We start from the raw sequence: 23,551 nt of genomic DNA, 5'->3' as shown, positions 1-23,551 counted from the left end.
ATCTGTCCGGTATCTCCCACCATTCAGCTGCAAAGGCTGACCACACTGGGCTCTAGTACTATCCACTTTCTCCACACAATGTGTCATTTTATACACCTCAGTCTCACCTGATCAAAGGGGGAGGGGGCCATAGCTCAGCGCACCTGGTTTGCATGCAGAAGGTCCCAGGTTCAGTCCCTGGCATCTGTAGTTCTGGGTGACATAAAAGACCTCTGCCAGGAAGACTAGGGGGAGGGGAGGGACACTGCCAGACAGAGCAGACAATTACTTGGCTCAATGAATGAACAGTCTGGCTTTTGATGAGGCGGCCTGCTTATAAAAGTTTCTACTAGACTGAACTAAATGAGAATTAAACGATTTGCTGGGGTCTGTCTTAGGAACATGGGAAGCTTGCCTTAAACCAAGTCAGACAGTTGGTCCATCTAGGTGTCATGTCTAGCCCTGCTCCCCCTAGGTTGGAAGAAGGTGTTCCAGGTGATCAATCAGAATCAGACTCTGAAGTAGAGGAGTCGGCGCCAGAAACAGGCCAGCCGGTACCAGTGGGGGAGAAAGATCTCACGAGCTCTTCACCAGCTGGGAGTGAACCCTCTCCAGAGCTTATCCCCTCAAGGACAAACAATACACAGTCAGTGGGAAGCCAATATTCTTCCGAAGGGAAGAGCATGGAGAGGTTAGTTTATCCTAGAGTACGCCGCAGACTAAAATGGGCAGAGCTAAAGGAAGGTGAGAGAAAGTTGGCCTGGCTGGTGTCCTGTCAGAAGCTGCATCTCAACTAGTCTCTCTGAAGTTAATGTGTCTCGAGAAAGGGCTTTCCATTCGTCTTGAAAGGACAATTGTCTCGCTTAGTTTGCATAGTTTTGCCTAGGGAAAAGTTCCTAGAGATTAGACTCTCTTCAGGTGGGAACAGATGTTTATTGCTTGAATAAAGCTTTGTGGATTACTTAGCAGGCCTTGTTATTGTCTCCCAAGAAGGCGGGAGGTTCTGAGAAACACGACACTAGTGAGTATTGTTTACTATGTCTGTTCAGATGACACACTAAGTCATGATGGTTAAGCATTTTGAGCTAAACATTATGGCTTTAGTGTATCGTGTGAATCATTCCTAACTGTGGTGGCTACATGACCACAGTTTAAACATGCCCACTAACCATTTCCTGCAGAAGGGTTAGCGGCGTAATCATGGCTTAACCATGTTGTCTGAGGAGGCCCAGTGACTAACAATGGTTCTCCAGGGTTTCAAGCAGGAGTCTTTCCCATCCTTACATGGAAATGCTGGGAATTGGATAGGGAAACTGAGGCCTCAGCCAGACCTACGAGTCTAGCACAACAGAGGGGTGAAGATCTCACGATATTTTTATCACGAGATCTCCCCCTCTGTTTACACGTGGTGCGCTATGACCTCGGAGGGAGAGGATGTCGCGCCCGCCATTTTTAAAAAAGAAAACAAGATGCACACAAGTGCTTGTGCACTCACAGGTAGTTTTTTTAAAAGAAATAAAATAAAATCCCCCCCCCCCGATGGGCGCAGAGCTCTTGAGGAGCTCTGTGGCCCATGTGCGGGTCTCGGCTCCTCGCAAGTAATCGCAAGGAGCTGGGACAAACCATGATGCCCAGCCACATGTTCCACTGTCTTGGGATCAGCCCGGGACCATGGAAAAACTGGTCTCAAAGGGTAGGGCGAGATCCCGGGGCAAGTGAGAGATCATCCCCCTGATCCCGGGATCCTCTGCGCATCATGTGAACGCACAGGGATGATCCTGGGGATCGCCCCGGGATTTCGCCCCGTCTAGCTATGGCCTGAGTGATGGCTTTGAGTGTGATTAACTCCCTTGAGTGCCATTTTTCATGGTAGAAATGTGGGGTGCCAATCTAAATACATAAATTGAACCTAGGTTTTTCTGCATACAAGGCAAGCACTCTGCAACAAAGCTGCAGCCCTTTCCCGGGACCAGCCCTACCACTGTATCTATTGCTTCTAAATTATAGATTGTTTTAACTTGGATCACGGTTTAATTTGTTTTTAACTGTGTATATTTATTGTTTTATACTGTATGTTTTTATCTGTACACCGCCCTGAGATCTTAGTGATATAGGGCGGGATATAAATATTTTAATTAAATAAATAAATAAATTAGGCAGAGTGAGGCAGTCACCACAGGCATCAGAAGCTGGGAGGTGATGGCAAGGTGTTGGAGGAAAGACCTGTGTGGCATGCAGATCGCCCTGTGACTCCCTCTTAGCCTGCTACCTTCAGAAGGATGCTGTCCCGTTCCATGTACAAAAGCTGACTGGGCTAGCAGATGAATCTGTCTTCCAGATTCATCTGCCAGTCCAGTCAGCTTTTGTATTATTATTATTATTATTATTATTATTATTATTATTATTATTATTTATTTATATAGCACCATCAATGTACATTGTATATGGAATTGTTCTTGGCTTCAGAAAACAAAATGTCTTGGGCAGCCCTGTCCTGCCCTCTTCTTGAAGTGACTGTGCTGGCCAAGATTAAAGTAGCCTTCCCCAGCCTGGGTCCGACTTACTTTATGGGAGACTGAGCCAAGCAACCCTATGTCAGTGTGCTGATGGTGCAGTCCTCAAGGTTGTGCTGCTCAAATATCATCCTTCCCCAGTGGCTACTTTGAATTCTTGAAAGCAGCAGCGTTGTTTCATAAACTTAGCATAAGAACTGCCTTCCTACGTTGGATGGATGATGCATTCAGCCCAGAATCCTGGCTCGAAGAGTCCCCAATAAAAGCTCTTCCAGGAGCTGGAAACGTTCCATGGCATACATTTCTAATACTTAAAGGCATCTTAAGGACGATAACTCGCCCCCTCAATTGACAAGCCTCAACCACTTAGCTAAAAGCCATTGAAATTCCTATCTATTGCACATTTATCTCCAGTCCTTTTTCCTTTTGTTAGGCCAGTTGAATTGCATGCGAGTGGGTTTTCAGAATCTCTGGAAATCACACAACATTTTTTTATTGCAGAGACATTATGACACTGGAGGGAGAGATGGCAGCTGATCGGTGGCTTTGGAAAGATGGGCCATTGGGGTTAGGAAGCTGGCAGAACAAGATGTTGGGCCACCGCAGACATAGCAAATAAATGAAAAGATTAGATCAACACACACACACGGGAAGTGAGGAAGACACAGGTGAAAGGGAACAACGGAGGAAGGTTGGAAGCCAGGATAAAGGCAGAGAAGAAAGGGAGCTCAAAAGAGGTCCAAAGAATACATTTGTACCTTTTCCTCTCTGCAGAGGCAGTTTAATGAGCAGTTAAGCCATGACACCACATTCCTATGTTTTCCTATAAAAACAACAACTGCATTCCTTTTTATTAGGATTTTACTGAATAGTCATAACTATATAGCAAGGGCAACATGATCTAGGTCCAAAGTGTCTTAGGGAGCGCCTTCTCCCCTATGTTCCTGCCTGCCACTTAAGGTCCTCTGAGGCCCTTTCTACACCTGCGTTTTTCCTGGGATCATCCCTGGATAGTCCCTGTGATGCACAGGGGATCCCGGGAGCAGGCAGGGACGAGCCCTCCATTTCCCCGTGATTACCGAGACCTTCGTTATCCCAGTTTTACCTGTGTTCCTGGGATGATCCCGAGGACCGCGGGCAGCGTGGGTGCCCATTCCGGATTCTTCCCTCCTCCCCGCAAGTAGCAGGGGTCAGCAGAGGGATGGAGCCGGGCCAGAGGGAGTCCAGGGACATCAAGGGCAGGGAGCAGGGTTGGGGCTTGGGTTTTTTTTTTTAACTTACTTTTTTTGGGGGGGGGCTGTCTTTTTCTTTTCTTTTTTTGGAAGGTGTGCGTGATGGGTGCAACATCCCTCTTCCCTTCTGGGCCATTGCGCTTCCGTTTAGATGCCCAGGGATGATCCCGGAAGCAGGTAAGTCTGGGATCACCCCCCTCCCTCCCTGAAGGCCCTTAGGTGTAGAAAGGGCCTAAGAGTCATCTACTGCAGCTGCCTAAAGTGAGATTGGCAGCCACATGCCAGTGGACCTTTTCTTTTGCTCCCCGTGCTGGATGAAATGCGCCTGCTGAACTTTTTGAATGTCTTTAAGCATAAAAGACTCTTCCCTTTTTAGAATCCAATTGCTGACTGTTATATATTGCTTTATGTCATATTATTTTATCGATTGATTTATCTTGCTTAAATTGTTTTTAACTCTGTATGGTGCCTAGAGTATGTTGTAGATAGGCAGGATATAAAAGAATAAATAATACAAACAAATAAAATATTCAATACTGCTGTGCTGTGCCTTTTCTTCGTTTCATTGCACCCATGGGATCCACCTCAAGTACAACTGAAAGTAGTGCTTCCTACAGCAACCCTAGAAATGAGCAGAAATGCTTATTTACAGAATGGGATGGGTCAGCAGAACTCCCTTCGGTGACTCTGCTTTCCAATTATTTCTGTTCATTTCCAGGTTGGCTGTAGGAAGCGCTAGTTTCTGTTGTGCTGGCAGTTAGCTTCATCCGACGAGTGTCAACGAGTGGCTCCCGTCGTTTCTTCTGTTGCTGCTGCAACATCGCTTCCTGAAAACAGGAAGTAATTAGCACCATAGAGTCAGGTTGGGGAGAGCTCTAACCGGACTTTTACTGGTTCTTTTTGCAGCGCGTCTTCCGCCAGAAGGGGCGCAAGACATGCGACAGGCGGACGATGTCATGTAAGTATTTCGTTAGTGCCCAATAACGAGCGTGCATTAACACGCTCATCAGATGAAGCTAAGTGGGTCCCACTAGCGTGGGCAGCATGGGATACTACCCCACGGGGCCTCCTGAAGGACGGCGGGTCAGGGAAACAGCGGAACGATGGACAACATTCAAAGATGATTTTGCAGGGAGATGAAAGCAGCAGAAGATCCCATTACCTGCTGTATTTGATGTCACAGGTCGCACAATAGCTTCTGATTTGGTTTCACAAAGGAAGTCGTCGATAGAGGGACTCAGGAGAGGTCTGCTTTCTTGTTGCTCATTCACCAGCTAGTGACAGAAAAGCAAAACGAAATGTGTGTGCATGTGTGTGAGTCAAATGGCTTAAATATGCATTGGAACATTTTTAAAAACAGAGAACAAAATGGAAATAGCAAATAAAAATAAGATGCTATAAAGCAATATCTATGCTCGGCTTTAGATTTCAGAGTTGCACAATATTTTCCTCCTTTGGGATAAAATTAGATTCAGATTTTAAAAGGCATGCCTAACATGAGTTGGGGATTGAATGAATCCATGTTTAGTGCAATGTTTTGGAAGCTAGCTGATACCTTTGCCTCTTCGCATATGGTCACTGTTTCCTGCCTGGTGACTGTTCAGTCAGGGTTGTAACATGCCCATGGAGCCAGATGGGCCTTCCTAGATTCTGGCTGGACATCAGGAAAAACTTCCTGATTGTTAGAGCAGTTCAACAATGGAACCAATTGTTCCATTGCACTACAAGCATTCAAGAGGCAGCTGGACAACCACCTGTCAGGGATGCTTTAAGGTGGATTACTGCATTGAGCAGGGGGTGGGACACAATGGCCTCATAGGCCCCTTCCACCTCTACTCTTCTATGATTCTATGATTCCCTAACTTGGTGCCCTCCAGATATGTTGGACTGCAGTGCCTGTCACTTCCAGATATGATGGGATTTGCAGTCCAACATCTGGACAGCACCCTGTTGGGGAAGGCTAGTCTAGAGACGGAGAGAGAAGCTTCAGCAAATTCTCCATGAATTTGAAAAAGGCAAGAGGAGATACTGGGCAAGAGATATTCCTGCGGTGTTTCCTCATACTGGTACAATTTGGCTGTACAAATGCCTAAATTGAAGCAATCCAATTTGGATCTTGAGAACATTTGGAAAAGTCCAAGAGATCAATGAATGGGCAATGAGCCAGCAATGCAGATGGGTAGAGACTAATCTGACTAATAGCTGGAGGGACCGTGGAGGGCAAACCAACCCCCATGGACAAGGAAGCAAACCTTAACACAACAACCCAGCAAAAGGCTCTGGACGCAATCCACATGCACCCAATAATCCTGCATAGGAAAACAACAACAACATGCGTACCCTGACAAACAGATGATCTTTGCTGTCAGCTTTGACAGTTGACAGCCCATCTTCTGCTTCAGCCGTTCCCCATCTTGGGTCCCTAAATATTATTGGATGACAACTCCCATCATACCCAGCCAGCTTGGCTAATGGTCAGGGATAATGGGAGCTTTGGGCCCCAAACATCTATGGACTCAAGACTGGGAAAGGTTGCTCAATTTGGTAGGCGGAGGCTGATTCCAGATATCCTTATCCCCCTCCCCCCAACCTATTGAGGACCAGTTTTCAGAAATCATTTCCCAAGGTTATGGACAGCATGTGTAAGACTTGCACAGTTTCTTGCACAGGAATTATGCACACATGCTGTCATTAACAGTAAAGGTTCTGAGGGTAATGGTGGAGTTCCCCCTGGCCTGAGGCCTTTTACATCCTATATCCAGCTGGCAACTGCATGGTTCCATTGCAAAATGCTCCTTTTTCAGCTTTTTCTTGCTATCGCTTTTCTTTCATCCTATTTTTCTCTTCCCTTCTCTCCCCCATCTACTGTATGTACTGAGCCCTTAAATGATTGCATAATCTAATAAATATATAAAAACATGTCATGTCTATCCATCCATCTTGAAAAGGTGATCCACAAATAGATGTAACCAGTTCACTAGAAATATACACCTGGACGATCTTCTTAAATTTATGTAAATTTATTTACAGCTTTTGGCTTTTTAAACAAAGACAGTATTCAAGTTGTGGGAAAGATATATTTGATCCAATAGAAGAGTGTTCTGTATCTATGCCACAGTATGAAACAGGTTGAAGAATCGTTCATGCTCCTTCAGAAGGAATTCTGGGAACTGTAGATCTGTGAGGATGGCTACAGATGTCTATTAGAGAATTCTCAGCGCCCTCGCCAAACTACAGTTACCAAGATCCTTTGGGAAAAGCCACAACAGTTCAATCTGGCATAAGACCATACATGTTCATAGTGCAGAAATGGTCTATCAGACACAGACAGAAAAACTGTGTGGCAAGTATAGATCATGGCAAATATGGATTAGGGCATCTCTGAGCACGTGGCTCAGATCAAGAATTTGATTTTGGTATCAGAACTGAACTCACAGCCCTTTCACACCCAAACCCACTTCTGGTTCCACTCGCCCACCTCTGCCCAGCTTTCTTCATTTCATCTGCCTAATTTAGTGCAGGGAGGAAAGACTGGTTTTGCTGCTGTTGTTGCTGAACAACTGGGACTCAGAGGCTCCTGCAGATCCGCTGCAAATCACCCAGAGATCTACTAATTAATCCTGATATACCTTATTTATTTATTACATTTTTATATCGCCCAATAGCCAAAGCTCTCTGGGCGGTTCACAAAAATTAAAACCATAATAAAACAACCAACAGGGCCGGATCTACATTAGTCTTATAACGTTGCTAGTGTCCCTTTCTAACGTGGTTCTCTGTATCGGTTCTCTGTAGCTGTAACGTTACTGCAGGGCACACTGTTAAATCCTTTCGTTGTTCTCCCTCCCTCTTCTCTGAGAGCTGCTGGGTTTGCTCCGCCCACTGCCTGCCTCATTCCTAGCCAGCAGTGCAGGGCAATAGTCATAAGCACACACAAACTCACTCACTCCCGAAACATTTTAACGCAAGTCCCAGGGAATTGCCTGAACGCATAGGAGCCTGCCACTTTGCTGAAGCTAAGCAGGGTTGGGTCTGGTCAGGGTTGGGTTGGGATGGGATGGGAGACCAAATTGAAATTTTTTAGCAGCATCCACATTTAAGCCCCGCTGCTCATGAGTTTTGGACTTTGGACCCTTGTTAATTTTCCTGCATGGAGCTACAGTGATCCTTTGAGCGCTCCTCAGCTCCTTTGCAAAGAGGGGGGAAATGTTAAAAAAACACACATAAAAAATCAACCGATGACCCAATTTGATTCAAATTTTAAGGCAGGATGCATGGGAGTACTTCACAATAAAAGCAGATTCTAAGGTGGAAAATTTCTGAGTCCTTTGCATGCAATTGTCAGTGATTGCACAGTATAAGGCTGGTGTGATTTATCTGCTGTAGCAGATAAGATAGCAAACGGGGCGAAGGAAGGAGAACAGGAAGTGGGCGGAGCAAACCCAGCAGCTCTGGGTTGGGAGAGGAAAATTACCGGTAGAACATGACTCTGTAGCCACGCTGGAACTAAGAAACAGAACCTGTAAGTACGACTCATTTACAACGTTGGAGACCCAGGGTCACGTGATGCTATGCGTCACAGTAACCCATTCAAAACGTTAGAATAACACCAGTGTAGATTCCAATCAGGTTACCTTCTGTCCAGCCTTAATATAGAGCACAGTTTAAGATGATGAACGGCTCTTCAGGAGAGAGCCTGGAATGCCAATGCAAGCACAAACATACAAGTGCAACAACATAACATTTCCAAAATGTTTGAAGCCACTGAAACGTAGTGCTTCTTTTTTGGTTGATCTTTGCTGGTGGAAGCGGAGGAAGGCAAGCGTCTTCAGCCAGTCTTTCAAAATCAAACTTTTACTTCTTGGACACACACTTCCTTGGACAGAGGAGCGAGGGTGCTTGGGTAGAGGACATGTCTGTCACTTAGATGGGTCACCAACCAGAGAAGCCAAGTTCTGGGAGAAGGGAAGCTTCAAGAATGAGTAGGGAAAGTTTGCTGGATCAGTTCAAGGGTCTACTTTTGAAGAATAGGGTAGTGATTGTTCTCAAGGGCTGGATTGTACACCTTTGTGCTGAACGAACAGCATGTGGAAAAGTCTGGATGCATGCAATGCTCCATACAAGCAGTGGCTGCATCTTTCACTTTAGTATCAGGAAATGCTCTGCACATGTAATGATGGTTATGTCTGCAATTACACTGAAATGAACATTGCAGCCCTGTATGCGCATGAAGCGACATCCCTCTATCAGGCTTCCTAACGTGGTCGCAAGGTTTAATGAGGCCTCTCAGCCTATTTAAATGTTTTCATTGATTTGTTGACTTCATTTTCAATTTATTATTCAACCCATTAACTGACCAAAATCAATGAATGGCTGTTGAGACTGTATAATTAAGATAACTGTTTCTTTTAATGAAATAATAGAGCCAGATAATGTATTGTTTGGCAAGACCACATTTAACACATTTGCTGACCTGTATGTAATCATGGGGCAGCTCCTTGTTATTTTTTAAATGCACCTTTAAAAAACAAACCTGCAATTAATGAATTAATTGATCATGCTAATGGTGTGACAACAATTTCAGCCATTGTAGCATTCAGTAGCAGTTTGTTGGTGGCTTTTGGTAGAAAATCTGCAATGTATTTCGCTGACCTAAGCCATGGTGGTGCAAGCCCACTCCTACCTCCAAACATGCCATCAGACAGGCCAATTCATTGCATCCTCTCTGTTTCCAAGCCCCAACGGCATTTAAACAAGTACAAACAGCAGGGGAAAAGCTGGAGGAGTTCTCAAAATTCTCTGGCCTGCGGTTCTCAAAATGACCAACCCGTAATGCAGGTTCTGATCAAAATATGGAAGGGTGTTTCCGTCCCCGCCCCCCAGATTCGTAACTCTTTCCATATCCTCAGTCTTCCACATCAGTGAGGCAGACATCATTAAGTAGACTGAGGCCTTAGCTTGACCTACCTCATAGTCCGCAACGGAGGCGGGAAGATCTCACGTTGTGATTAACGCGAGGTCCCTCCTCCGTTTACACGTAAGGCGCGACGACCTCAGGAAGAGAGGTATCGCGCCCGCCATTTTTTATTTTTAAAGAAAGAGGAGCACACGAACGGTCATGCGCAAAGGTAGGTGCTTTTTTAAAAAAATAATTTAATTTCCCCGCTCCCCCCACCCTACCCCCAATGGGCGCAGCGCTCCTGAGGAGCGCTGCACTCCATGCGCGGCTCCCAGCTCCGCGTGAGGAATCGCGCAGAGCCGGGTCAAGCCGCGGCAATAGGCCACACGTTCTGCGGTCTCAGGCTCAGCCCAGGACCACGGAAAAAGCAGGCCCAAAGGGGAGGGCGAGATCCCGGGGCAAGGGATCCCAGGATCCCCTGTGCGTCATGTGGACACACAGGGACAATCCCAGGGTTCGCCCCGGGATTTCGCCCGGTCTAGCTAAGACCTGAGATTACATTTATTGTTTTTGTTACAGCAGACTAATACAGCTAAGCTTCTGGCATTTAGACATTATCCAGACCCTACTGGAATGATGTGGGATCTAGCTAGGGGGAAGCTACAACCATCCTGCAATGGTTGTTCAGCACTTGCACGGGCAGCCTCTACATCGGCCCAAGCAACACTGTGGTTAAGAGGTCATTGTGGAGCTCAAGGCAGCCCCACCTGCTCCCCTCTCCTCTGCCTTCCCTCTCCTATTGAATAGGCATCAAGAAGTAGGAACTTGCATAGGCAAGTCTGTATTTCTTCCGATATTGAAGAGAGAGGGCCTTCTCTGTGGTGCCCCCACAACTGTGAAACAATCTCCCTGACGAGGCCCGCCTGGCATCGACATTGTCATCTTTTCAGCGCCAGGTCAAGACTTTTCTCTTCGCCCAGCCATTTAGCAATATGTAATGAGCCTGGGTCTGGTTTTTTGGCTCATCGTTTATGAAGTCGATATAGTGGTTTAAAAAGTATGTGAAATTTTGCATGCTTTTGTAGTTTTTAATTTTTATATATTGTTTTTAAATGTTTTATCTTATGTGAACCACCCAGAGAGCTTCGGCTATGGGGTGGTATATAAATGCAATAAATACTAATACTAATAAGCTTCAGAGAGGAGAAATGCTGTGACACTGGAAAGAAGTTCCTATGAGATCTCCCCATCCTGCTCTTCAAATATCAGCAGAGCAGAAACAAACACACCATGCATGAGTAAAGAATGGATCAGGTCCAAGTGGATGCAGCTGCTGGGAATCCGTCACCCTCAGTTGCTCGAGGGCAACTCAGGAGGGCTTGAACATTATCACCCAGATCCAGAGCATCTGTGAATACACACGATGCAGGGCGCACTTGCATCCGAAGGGGCTTCCCCCATTCCCTTTCATGCAGGGGCAGCCCTGTGCCCAGCCAAGTGTGCGCAATAAGCATGCAATGAGGCAATGGAGAAGCCTACATACACTGTGTCCTTTTCTAAGATGGAATGTCATTGTGCAGGGGTGGACAACACGAGAGCTGCATGCACCTCGTCCTTTCCCCCCTGCCTCTGCCACGCTCAAATGGCTACAACCATGGTGCTGAATTGCCAACGAATTTGGGTGGGACACAGCAATGTCAACAAAAAAGCTGCATTTTTGATTGAAAACAATGTTTTAATACAATATCATGCACTCTGGGACTTCCAGAATCATAGAATAGTAGAGTTGGAAGGGACCTACAAGGCCATCGAGTCCAACCCCCCGCTCAATGCAGGCATCCACCTCAAAGCATACCTGACAGATGGTTGTCCAGCTGCCTCTTGAAGGCCTCTAGTGTGGGAGAACCCACGACCAACCTGGGACACTGGTTCCATTGTCATACTGCTCTAATAGTCAGGTTGTTTTTCCTGATGTCCAGCGAGAATCTGGATTGGTTTTGCATTAAAACAAGGCGTGTGCTCCTCACACATCACACCTCTTCCCCCACTTCTCACTGCTGAATTAAGAACATAAGAAGAAGGGCCATGTGGGATCAGATCAAGGGCCCATCTAATCCGGCATACTGTTCACACAGTGGCCAACTAGCCGCCCACGGGAAACACACAAGCAGGACATGAGTGTAACAGCAACCTCCTGCCCATGCTCCCCAGAAATTAGGGTACATAGGCATACTGCCTCTGATCCTGGAGGTAGCATAGAGCCTTCAGGACTAGTAGCCATTGATAGCCTTCTCCTCCAGGAATTTGCCCAACCCCCCTTTAAAGCCATCCAAATTGGTGGCCATGACTACATCTTGCGGTAGCAAATTCCATTGTTTAACTATGTGCTGTGTGAAGAAGTACTTCTTTTTATGTGTCCTGAATCTCCCACCAATCTGCTTCATTGGATGACCCGGGTTCTAACATTATGAGAGAGGGAGAAACATGTTGAATTGCTGGTGACATTTTAAAAGCGGGGGGGGGGGGGGTGCGTTGCCCAGAAGGTCCCTGGGGTGGAAATTGGCCCCTGGACCCTCCAAACTGCCCCCCTGTCTTAGAGTCTTGAGCTTATTATTATGAGACCGGCATTCCAATCTCTTTCCTAGTTTGTTGGGTGAAATTTTAGTTTGTTTCTGATAAACAATTCAGATTGCTATGTGTTCTTTATAGAGGACAGTTCTCTATTTGAAGGTATTCTGTATCTGAAAGATTGCCCAGTCCATGTCTGCTTTAAAGATAAGAAGGGAGAACAGCCCATCAACACTTAGTACTGAGCATGCACAGAAGTCACCTAATTAGTCCTCCCCACTAAAGCCATTTCTACACCTGCCTTTTTTCCAGGGATCATCCCAGGATCATCCCAGTGCATCCAAATGACACACAGGCAGGGACGATCCCTCCATTTTCCTGGGATAATCCATAGGTGTAGAAAGGGCCTAAGGTGAGATGTTCTGTATTTCTATTTAAATTATAGTTATTTCTAAATGTGCTTCTATATATTTAAATTACCATATGCAAATGTCATGCAAATTTGCACCCTCTTTTTTGGACATTGCGTAAGTGGCTACTCTACTCACCACAAATGAGGTGCTGTCTGGGAGGAGAATAAAAGGGACAAAGTTCATGTGAATTGTGCCCTCCGCAAACTCCCTGTTTTTGAAATCTATTTTTTCTTGTTCCCAGCTTCTCCTTACTTCCCATCAGAATCCTGTCTTGAAGACAGGCAGCAGGCTTTTCAGGTTTTTAGAAGTGGTGGTACAGAAAAAGGCCTTGTTGCCAATGACATACGCAGCCTGATTTCTTTCACCCCACTGGTGTCTCTCCAGTTTTTAAACCACTGCAAAAACATGCAAAGCTGTTTGACCTGAAACAAAATTGGATAAGCGTGCACAACATGGGACTCTATCCAGCTCTTTGAAAAACAAACAAATTATCTGTCCTAGGCCTAGTGCCAGTACCCAGCACCATCAGAGAGCTGCTGGGGACTCCATCCTTCTGGCTCTCCTGTGCTGTATGGCAGCCAACTGTGAGCTGCCATTTAAAATTTCCCACAATGCCCTGGTGTGATGCTATTTCAGATGCTCCAGGTCATTATTATGAGTAAGAATCAACGTGCGCATTACATTAATTACATAGCATGTGGCTGAGCCTATTCTTTTTTACTTTTTAACTTGAGAATGTGACCAGTGTGTACAGGGAGGAGTGGATTAAACTCCTCCACCCCCGACGTATTTACTTCCACCTGCCTAATATGGGGGTTAAAAAGAATTTAAAAATCCCCATGCAGAAGAGGGCACAGAATTTCAGGAATAGTTGGGGAGTTTAATCCTCCCCTCCTGGTGCACACTGGTTTTGAACCGAATAGGGGTCACACTTACTTCCAAGTCAAAAACAAAACAGGCTCAGTTTCATGCTACACAATTAATGTAATGTGTAGTTTGACCATAATTGGAAATGGAGGCTGATAGCCAGCTGCCCCCTGCCACCAGGTAAGCTTCCAACTGAAGGGCCAATTGATATAGAAGGGGGCATAAAGAGGGCATTTTGCCAAGAGTCCCATAAAACTGAGAGTAGGCTCTGGTTGGTCCCCAAGTGTACTCTCTTTCCTCTCCATCCTTGGGGGAATATTCACTTGCAATGAAAAGCAATCCTGCAGCTTGCAGGATCAGAGTGCCCATTCAGCTGGAAGGTGCTCCGTTCCATTCTTGTAAATCCATTTCTACTTACACTGCCTTTGCCTTTTGCTTTGATAATCGAATCTTCTCACATACCTGGTGGCAAAGGCAGTTCTGTCTTTCCCCAAGCCTTAAAAGAGTTGTAAAGGCCAGAATCGTATTTATGCATAAAGACAATTGAGGTCTGCTTAGCATTTATGTCACCAGAAGTGCAGTTCTTTAGCAGGTGTACTTTTATAAAAGCCACTTAAAAGCCCACTGGGCAAGAAAAACACACAGAAGGAAAACATGTTACTAAAAGGTTCTTATATTGAGATTAGAGCCTGTTTGGCAACTTTGGGATAGATGGATTCTGAAAAGAAAAACACACGCAACACCTTATTTGAACTACAGCCCATGAGGATTCATATTAGTTTCTTAGCAGCAGTCAAGAAGCTGGTGATGAAAACAGGTGCTGAATCCACATAACTGGCTTCTAGTCCAGCGTTACTGATATCTTATTTGCTCTTCCCAAAATTAGATCTACATCACATCTGAAAGCAATCTTGGGCACCTATTATGGTCCTAATTCCTTAATGAGCTTTTAAGTGTTTGGCTCTATATTTCATTCTCTTTCTAAAAACAACAACAGCATTATGTTTGTTCTTTTCAGGCTTTATAGCAGATACATGCAGTTGATTGATACAATCCAACTGGGAAGATGTTCCTTGCAAGTCCCATGGGAATGAAAGGAAGATTTGCAAGAGTACCATAGTCAGCACTGGCTCCAGGGCTTTGAGAGCCCTCAGGCTCTCACTGTCAGTAATTCTATCATCTCACCAACATTGTCATCAGCTGCTACTGCTCTCTCTCTCTCTCTCTCTCTCTCTCTCTCTCTCTCTCATCATCATCACTTGCTTGACAGGCAGGGAGACAGTGAACAAGTCAGCAGGAGCATTTCCTGATCTTCCTTCTCATTGTCACCATTGTCTGGGCCTGGTGATCAAGCAGGTTCCAGTGGTGAAGAGGAGAAGCAACTCAAGGTTGTTAAAGGTGGCTGGAATCGGATGACACGATACGCAATGGTTGATTAATTAGGCAATTGTCCATTGTGTTGCTTATTGTGTCATCTGGCGGGAAGCGGACAACTGACGGTACACGATTTTCTCAAATTAAGCAATGGAGAAAAACAACGGGCTGCTCTATTGCTTATCCGCAGACCTGTTGCCTATTGTGTCGTGCGGCGGGCTCCGTTGCTTCATTTCATGCGTTGAGTGCGCTATTTCAGAGGCTCAAAGAGTCCTCTGGCAGGAGCAGTCGGAAGTCTCCCGGCTACTCCTTTACAGCTGGCAGAAGTTGCAATGGCGGATGGGATAGCCCTGGGAGGAGGGAGGGAGGAGCAACGGCCAGCTGAAAGGACGATGGGAGATTCAGCTGCTCAACAGGGGGTGGGGCAACATGTCCTCTGAGGAGTACCGGCAGCATAATGTACTGTGAGTTGTCTATTCCCCCCTCCATTGCCTAAAGTGTCATCCGAACCCGACTGTTGACTATCATTGAGCTCCTGCTAGGCTGTGGGCCCTTGACCCGGTGCCTAACCATGCCTACCCTTGACTACCCATAGTACTCAGTGGTGCTTTATTCACCACCACCCATTCATTTCAATGGGGCTTGTGCTAGAGAATCTCCCAGTAGATTGTGTACAGTGAGTCTAGAGATATGTCAACCACAGCTATGACCTTAATGCAAAAGCCAGCATTTGCTACAAAATCCAGAGAATTTGAGGTTATGTCTGCTGGCTTTGCTTTCAGAAGGAAATTGCCCATGGGCATCAATCAGGGATCACCACCCAATACAAATACTGCCTTCAGAGGGGGGATTTTTATCAGCACTGCAGCAGGGGAGGAAAGGGTTAAAGTCCCACTCCTTGGCTGCACCTAGTGCTGATAAATATCAGCAACTCCAACCGATGCTACTTGCATTTTTAAAAACCTGTATGTTAAATGCAAAGATCTATTTAATGGCAGGGGTTGTTTGGCCCCCAATTAGCTGTTAGTTCATCTTATCATCACATGATTTTACTTGATTTGTTTTATATTTTAGCTCTAATTGTGTTTTATATACGTATTTTAGCTGTGTTTTGGGTTGTTTGTGGAAATGCTAAAATATTTGTATCTCACATGATAACGATAATTTTAAAATGCAGCATAAGCCTACATTTAAATTTACCAAGACTCACACTTAAAAAAAAAGATATAAAACTCATTATTTTCACAGTAACATGATAAAATCAGTTACTCAGTAGAAAATTCTGTTTCACTTATATCAAGGGAAGACAGTTAAACTTTTAGGCAAGCGGCCAATTTTTTTAGGTCTGTTTCTTCAAGGCAATTAAAAATAGCCCATTCTCGTGGGGATCCTCTGGCTGAAATTATATGCATCCTGCTAAAAATAAGTAAAAGATTTAACAATACTTTACATACAAATTGTCTCTGATTATCTAATAACAGTTATGGTTTAATCGTTCTCACAGACTAATAAATGTCTACTGGCAGTTGCTCATAAATGAATTTGCGAGCTATTTATGGATCTAGGTTGCTTAGGTGTACAAAGAATGTAGCAAGGATTAATCGTGCCATCAGGATAGGACTTTGGGGCAGATGTTAGAGGTATATAGGGTGACCATATGAAAAGGAGGTCAGGGCTCCTGTATCTTTAACAGTTGTAGAGAAAAGGGAATTTCAGCCGGTGTCATTTGTAAGCATACAGCTTCTGGTGAAATTCCCTCTTCATTGCAATAGTTAAAGCTGCAGGTGCCCTCCTCAATTTAAGAGGGCAGGACTCCTGCAGCTTTAACTGTTATGATGAAGACAAAATTTCACCAGGTGCTATATGCATTCAAATGACACTTGCTGAAATTCCCTTTTCTATACAACTTTAAAGATACAGAAGCCCTGTCCTCCTTTTCATATGGTCACCCTAGAAGTATAGGACGAATTCGTTGCAGCTTATTTTTTAATTGGGATTTATCCGATTCGCACAGACCAAACTGAACACAGACCCAAAGGCAACCTGCGTTTGAAGTCCCTACAGTCCTGATCTTGCAGTGTGATTCATGGACCCAAAAGAATGCATTCGATAGCATGCATGCGTTTGAAAAATCTACATGAAAATGCACACTTTTGGAAAATATGCACAAAAGCACTGCTACTAATGGGAGAAGAATGCATATATTTCAAAGATACACACAACTGATCGGTACATTTGGGGGGAAATATGCATGAAAATACGAGCACAAATTTTCATGTGAAAAGAAAATGGCAACCTGATATGGGCACAAGACAGAATGAACTTCAAAGTGGAATTTGGAGAACTCTAATGAGCCGGGGTTTTGCTTGCATGCACGTCCCTAGCAGATGTCCAGAAACCCATTCAGCAGGAAGGGGGAAAAAACCCCTCAAACCCAGCAGTGTTGGTTTATTACTACGGGCATGGCTAGATGGTTCAATATCCCGAGGATTGCCCAAGGATCATTCCTGTGCGTCCACATGACGCACAGGCGATCCCGGGAGCAGGGAAGGATGATCCCTCCCTTTCCCTGGGATATCACCCTACCCGTCTATCCTGACTTTCCCCGCGGTCCCGGGCTGATCCCGAGACTGTGGGACATGTGGCCTGGTATCCCGTTTTCATCCTGGCTCCTTGCGAGTAAACGCGAGGAACTGGGCATGGGTCATGGAGTTCTGCAAGCACTCTGTGCCCATCGGGGGTGGGATGGGGAGCAGGGTCGGGGCTTTTTTTTTTTAAAAAAAGACTTACCTTTGCGCTGGTGTGCTCCAGCTCCTGTTTCTTTAAAAAAAAATGGCAGGCATGACATCCTCTTCCTCCTGGGACATCGTGCACCATGTGTAGATGACGGGGACAATCTCACGACCATCATATCGCGAGATCATCCCCCTCCACCCCCTTCATCTAGTCATCCCCTACGTCACAAAATGAGTGAAGTAATACACAATACCATTTAAAGAGGGAGGACCAATTGATACGACAACCCAAAATTATACCAAAATTATTATACAATATTTGTTTGATAATATTTTAGTCTGGCTCATCTTTCTTTTATTATGTCTGGACATACATTGGTTGATGCTGATGCTAATTTACAATTCTCGACTGCCCAATAGCCAAAGCTCTCTGGGAGGTTTGCAAAAGATTAAGTGTTTTAGTCTTTATTATGGCAGCTAAAGTGCAATTCTATGCATGTCTACTCAGAAGTAAGCCCCACTGTGTTCAATGGGACTTACTCTCAGATACGTGTGTATAACATTACAGCCTGATAGGTCTTACCTGAAGAGTAGGATAGACACGTCTTAAATAAATAAATAAATAAATAATTAAAATGAGTTATCAACATAAATTTACAAACTAAACCCAGCTTAGCTCACCGAGGTTATCACTTCCTAATAGTACCTTGTTTTTGTCCAATATAAACAGCTGCTGTAACACACATTAATTAATTAATTAATTAATTAATTAATTACATTTCTACTCTGCCCAATAGCTGAAACTAGCAGTGTGGTTCACAACAATATAACACAAGTGGCACTTGTAACTATTACAAAGGGTTTGATCCAGGATGGCCTTTGCTCACAGAAAGTGCCACCGCCTGAATTTTAGGGATTGATCCTCTCCGCACGTCACAGCTCACTTCATTCAGCAGAGCACCCCAACCTTCTGCATCACACTTTCAGGGCCTGGTTGGGCTGCCATGAAGAGGGGGAGGGGCCAGCCCAGTTTTACATGCCTAAATCTGAATCCAACCCAATGTCTCCAAAACAAGGAAATTCTTGATCATATGGTACTTCACTCACCCCCACCCCCCAAGCAACTGGGCACACACTACTACAAATGGGCCTGATCCAGACTTAGTCATACTTAGAGTAGATCTATTTAACTCAGTGGGGCTTAAGTTAGTCAAGGTTATTATAATTCTGTATTGTTTTTATCTTGATTGCCACGTTGAGAGGGTTCTACCCTTAAAGGTGGACTAAAATCATTTAAAATAAGTAGGTACATGATTTCAGTGGGTCTACTCTAAGTATGACTAAAGTCTGGATCTAGCCAAATATTTGTGATCTGATCTGACTTATAAAATTTGTCAGGAATAGTGGAAATGCAACTGGTGGAAATATCCATTTGAAATTCTATTGCTTACTATGTTCTCAGTATTTGCTTGCTTTTCAGGTTCTGTCATCTAGTCACACAAGTGTTTACCAGTGTTATCCTGTGCACAAATCACAATCATCAACACACTAAACTACTTGGCAGATTATCTTGGCTTGAGTATAGAATTGTACTAAACAATATCCCTCCCATTTCTATCATTCTAAGGCTCAATTTAACAATGCCCAGATTCACACAACACAAAGGTGGTTAACAAGCCTTGTTTACCACTCCCATGTATGCCAGTTGTGTGCCGATTGCACGTTGGCTTATTTCCCTAATAACCCTTGCTTGGTATGGGTTGTTATGACATGCGAACCCAGTGAGTGTGGCTTATTGTGGTGGTGAACAAACCACCCCAGAACCTATGGCTTTTGTAGGGTTTGGGGGTGGTTTGTTAACCAAACCAACAAGCAACCTGCACTGGGTTCAGATGACATGAGAAGCCGTGGTGGGGGTGGGGGTGTGAATTGATAACCTGGAGCCTGTGAGCGCCACAAACCACAGTGATTTAAATAAACCATGTTGGGCTGTGGTGCTTGTGCAAACCAAGTCAATAACTCTGTAGCAAGGTAAACACTGAAAGATGCAGGCCATGCCAGATTGCTTAGTTATTTCCAATGTCAGCAACAACTCCAAAGAAAAGCATGCTGGCACAAGAAGTAGCCCCACGATCAATGCTTGTGCACATTACCGATGCAATATGGGAGCCCGACACAGGAGAGCATTTTTGGGTGGCTTCCATGTAGCAGAGGAAATGCATAAATTTGGCCCAGCTGTTTCAGTTTTCCCTGTGGTCTTACATTATGCCAGACAAATGTTCTCAATGGAAAGTGCAGACAGACAAAGGCATCATAAAACAGGAAGACATTTATACAACAGGTATGCAAGTGAGAAAGATAGCTTGATCAGATACTGCAAAACAGGCGCACACAATGAGAGACGATTATCAAAAATACTCACTCATCCAATTGCTTTTGTCTCCTCTTGGCTTTGTGTAGCCAACTGGTGCATAACAAGAATGAAGCCAACTCATACACAGTGAGAAAAAAGTGTACATGTACTGACATACACACAACATTTTACTTTGTAAAGCAGTTTCACAAATGATTACTGGTGAATTGTCACAGACAACCAATATGAATGGGGCACAAAGCACATTATGAATCAGGTTCACAACATGTGCGATTCATAATTTGGTCTATGTAAAATCCAAATAGGATGTACCAAAGGAAAGCATCCTATTCCACCATCCAATCATATCTCAGTATAGTGCTGTTTTTCCTACATGGATACATCTGTGCATAACTTCATGTAAGAAGACCACAACTGTGTCTGCTTTGTCAGATATATATGCATTGAGGAGTTGCATTTTGCAATGGATTCCCAAAGCATGTATACTCCCCCCACCCCCACAAAATCCAGACATGATCAGGATCTTCACACATGATGATGCATACAAATATACACTTTTCATCCTAACCCATGTAGGAAAACCGTCATGTGTGACGCTACCAAAACACAGGACATTTTGATGTTTTGTATATATAATGCAGCATTGCAAACCTGTACAGAGTAATTTAAAGGAAGTACTTTCAAGGTGTAGCTTAACATCAGCAGTTATTAAAGATTTTAACTCATGGGAAAGTTTGAGCTGGCCTTTTGTGATTCTCATTGACTGATCTGAAATCAATCAATCTTTACAGAACAGTGAGAACTGTGAAAATAAGAAGGAAATTGGTTTGGAATTTTAACAAAGGCAGATTTTTAAACAGTTGATAAACAAAGGGCATCAGTCATCCTGACCACTAGGGGCAGTATCATATACAGCCACTACACCTCCATTGGTTTTTTTTTGGACCCACCGCTAGCACTACAGGAAGCCAGAAATTCCTAAAGCAACTGCAGAAACAAGCAGAAACACTATTTTCCAGAATGGGACTGGTCAGCAGAACTCTCTTCTGTAAGCTCTGCAGTCCCGCCTCTTTCCAGAAATGAGTATTTCTCCTCATTTCCATTTGCTTAAAGATCCACTAGCTTTTCATTGCACTAGGGGTAGGTCCCAATAGGTCATGGGCACCATTGGATACTGCCCAATGTGACTAATATACAGAGGGAGCAATCCTGTGGCCACCAGACACTGTCTCGATGGCCAAAGGATTCTGGGAACTGAGGTCCGAACCAGTGCTCTGACCTCAGTTCCCAGAAACTGGTTGCCCCCTCCTCTCCCTGCCACCTCATAGCCAGAATGGTTCTCTCCACAATGGCTCCTTCTCTGTGCTTGGGAACTGTCTTAAGGCACAATCCTATACGTGTTTAGACAGGAAAAATGTCCAACAAATCCCAGCATCCCTCCAGTCAGCCATACTTGGAATTGTAGGACTTTCTTTCTGTCTAAACATGCATAGGATTGCAGCTTTATCAAAGTAATGTTTAATAGTGTAATTTACACTATTCATGGTGTATCACTTCTACAGGGCTGGTTTGGACATAATGCTAAACTATGGCTTAGTCTAGCTTGTATGGGCCTCTCTTCTCCTTCTCTGGCACAGCTGGGAGGAAATCATTTGTTTAAGGATCCACTAGCTTCCATTTCCAGTTAACCGCAGTTTAGCATTATGTCTAAACCCCAAACTGTAGTTGATCTTAACTAAGGTTTATTGAAACAAGCCAACTCCATTTGCCACGTCTTCATAACCAAGTTGCCTTGTTTCACTAAACCAAAGTTAAAACTAACTACTGTTTTCTGGATTTAGATGTAGCCCTAAAATGCAGTTAGTTAGCCTCCGATCTCTTGTGGCTACAGCAGAAAAGGACCCCCCCCCAAAAAAAAGATTAGTCTGACGCTCATCCATGTAATGCTAAACCAATTTGGTGTTATGTCTGAATGACGCTGAAACCTCATGAATCAGCCACCGATAGGACAAAGGAACATAATCTGAATTTGGATTATCTGCTTTTTTATCTTTATTTTATTTATTTTATTTATTTATTTATTACATTTTTATACCGCCCAATAGCCGAAGCTCTCTGGGCGGTTCACAAAAATTAAAACCACAAAAAACATCCATATCTGTCTATGTTTTGCCTATATTTCAAACTAGGGCTACGTAACTTGACATTAACCAAGTCAAAAAGATGAGAAATTCCACAGTTGTATCATTTGGAGCATGGGGTGGTCACCCCAGCTGAGTGCTGATTGGTAGGCATCTGCCCCACCTATGTGGATGTGTCATTCAAAGACAGACCACGGCCACATGGTATCATGTCACCAGGCAGCAGATGAGATACCACTCTGGCTACAAGAGCAAGGGACTGAAACAAAATGCGAGAGCTCAAGTATTTTAAAGGCATTACATGACGCACTCTTCCACCAAGGGTCTATTACGTACGGTTTATCAACACAACCTTTTAAATGAATGTGCATTTATATATACTGCATGGACAGCATGAATCACAGTTGACAGTTTCAATCAGTTTTTGATACTCTGCTGGTAACTGACATATGTACACCGTAGTTCCGTAAATCATTTTACTTAGAACATCTATCATTATTGGTTTGTTGGTTTGTTTTGCTTCCCAAACTAATGTGTGAGACGTGAGATAACAAAATACAAATGATACTTTTTCTGCATTCTAAAGTTGTTTGGATTCTTTTGTTGTAATGTATTTTATATATTATTAGTAAAATGTTGTAAACCACATTGTCTGGGTTATGCCCCTGAAAGTGGCATATAAATTCGTTAACAAATACATACATATACTTTTTTTTTGCATGAGGGAGGGGATATATTTTAATAAATAATTTCTAAGGGACCAAGTTGAAGACAGTTGCTAAAGCTAGAAATGCAACAGCTGTGGTAGTGTTGAATATATATATATATTGTCAATACACTCCCAATAGAATTTGGGATGAAGAGTGGCCATACTTAAAATAGTGTTTCCCTGCCCTCTTTAAGGGAGGGGGACAATGTTATAGACAAAAAATATCTTACTAAACATTTGAGTCCATGAATGGAAACCATTCTATGCTAATTGTGGGCCTCCATGGAATTCGACATATGTCAGCTTCCTCCTTCGAATCCTACCATTCTGCCCACCTGTGATTTGATAGTAAGGAGGGGTTTTTCCTCAGCCGACTCCTCCCTCGGTATCTCCTTCATCACCATGGCGACAGCCTTATCTGCCGCCCTAGAGCCTTTCCCCTATAACAGTGAAATCAACAATGACTTGTGTCAGGAGGAAACTTAGCATACCTGCGACAGATATAGAAGTAGCTTATTATTAGTTTTCTTATTATTCTTATCATCAATCCCACTCTCCCTCCCCCACCAAAAACAGTCCAGAAATTAAAAAATAAACTGTTGTGGAGGTAGTCCATTTTTGCCGCTGAAAACAAAAGCCACAAATTTTGTAATTTCAAATCCCGCCTCCCCTGGCAACAAACACATATCAACAGTTGTTAATAAGACTGAAAGTGAATATATATATATGATGCCCAATACTACGCCC

General features: G+C 44.0%; 1 protein-coding gene across 2 annotated transcripts in view; it reads right to left on the bottom strand.

The window, feature by feature from the left end:
• The window catches only part of PEX5L (peroxisomal biogenesis factor 5 like), a 62,163-nt gene extending 38,940 nt beyond the window's left edge, over positions 1–23,223 (bottom strand). For both annotated transcript variants that reach the window (XM_063131440.1, XM_063131441.1), the window contains exons 1-2: positions 23,140–23,223; positions 4,887–4,998 (exon numbers count right to left, since the gene is read on the bottom strand). In XM_063131440.1, coding sequence (XP_062987510.1) covers positions 4,887–4,998; positions 23,140–23,208 — 181 coding nt within the window. In that variant the 5' untranslated portion in view covers positions 23,209–23,223. The remainder of the gene's footprint in view (positions 1–4,886; positions 4,999–23,139) is intronic.
• Positions 23,224–23,551: the final 328 nt, after the last annotated feature.

Source organism: Elgaria multicarinata, chromosome 8 (assembly GCF_023053635.1).
Source record: "Elgaria multicarinata webbii isolate HBS135686 ecotype San Diego chromosome 8, rElgMul1.1.pri, whole genome shotgun sequence".
Taxonomy (NCBI): Eukaryota; Metazoa; Chordata; class Lepidosauria; order Squamata; family Anguidae; genus Elgaria; species Elgaria multicarinata.
This window is presented reverse-complemented; position numbering and strand designations above follow the sequence as displayed.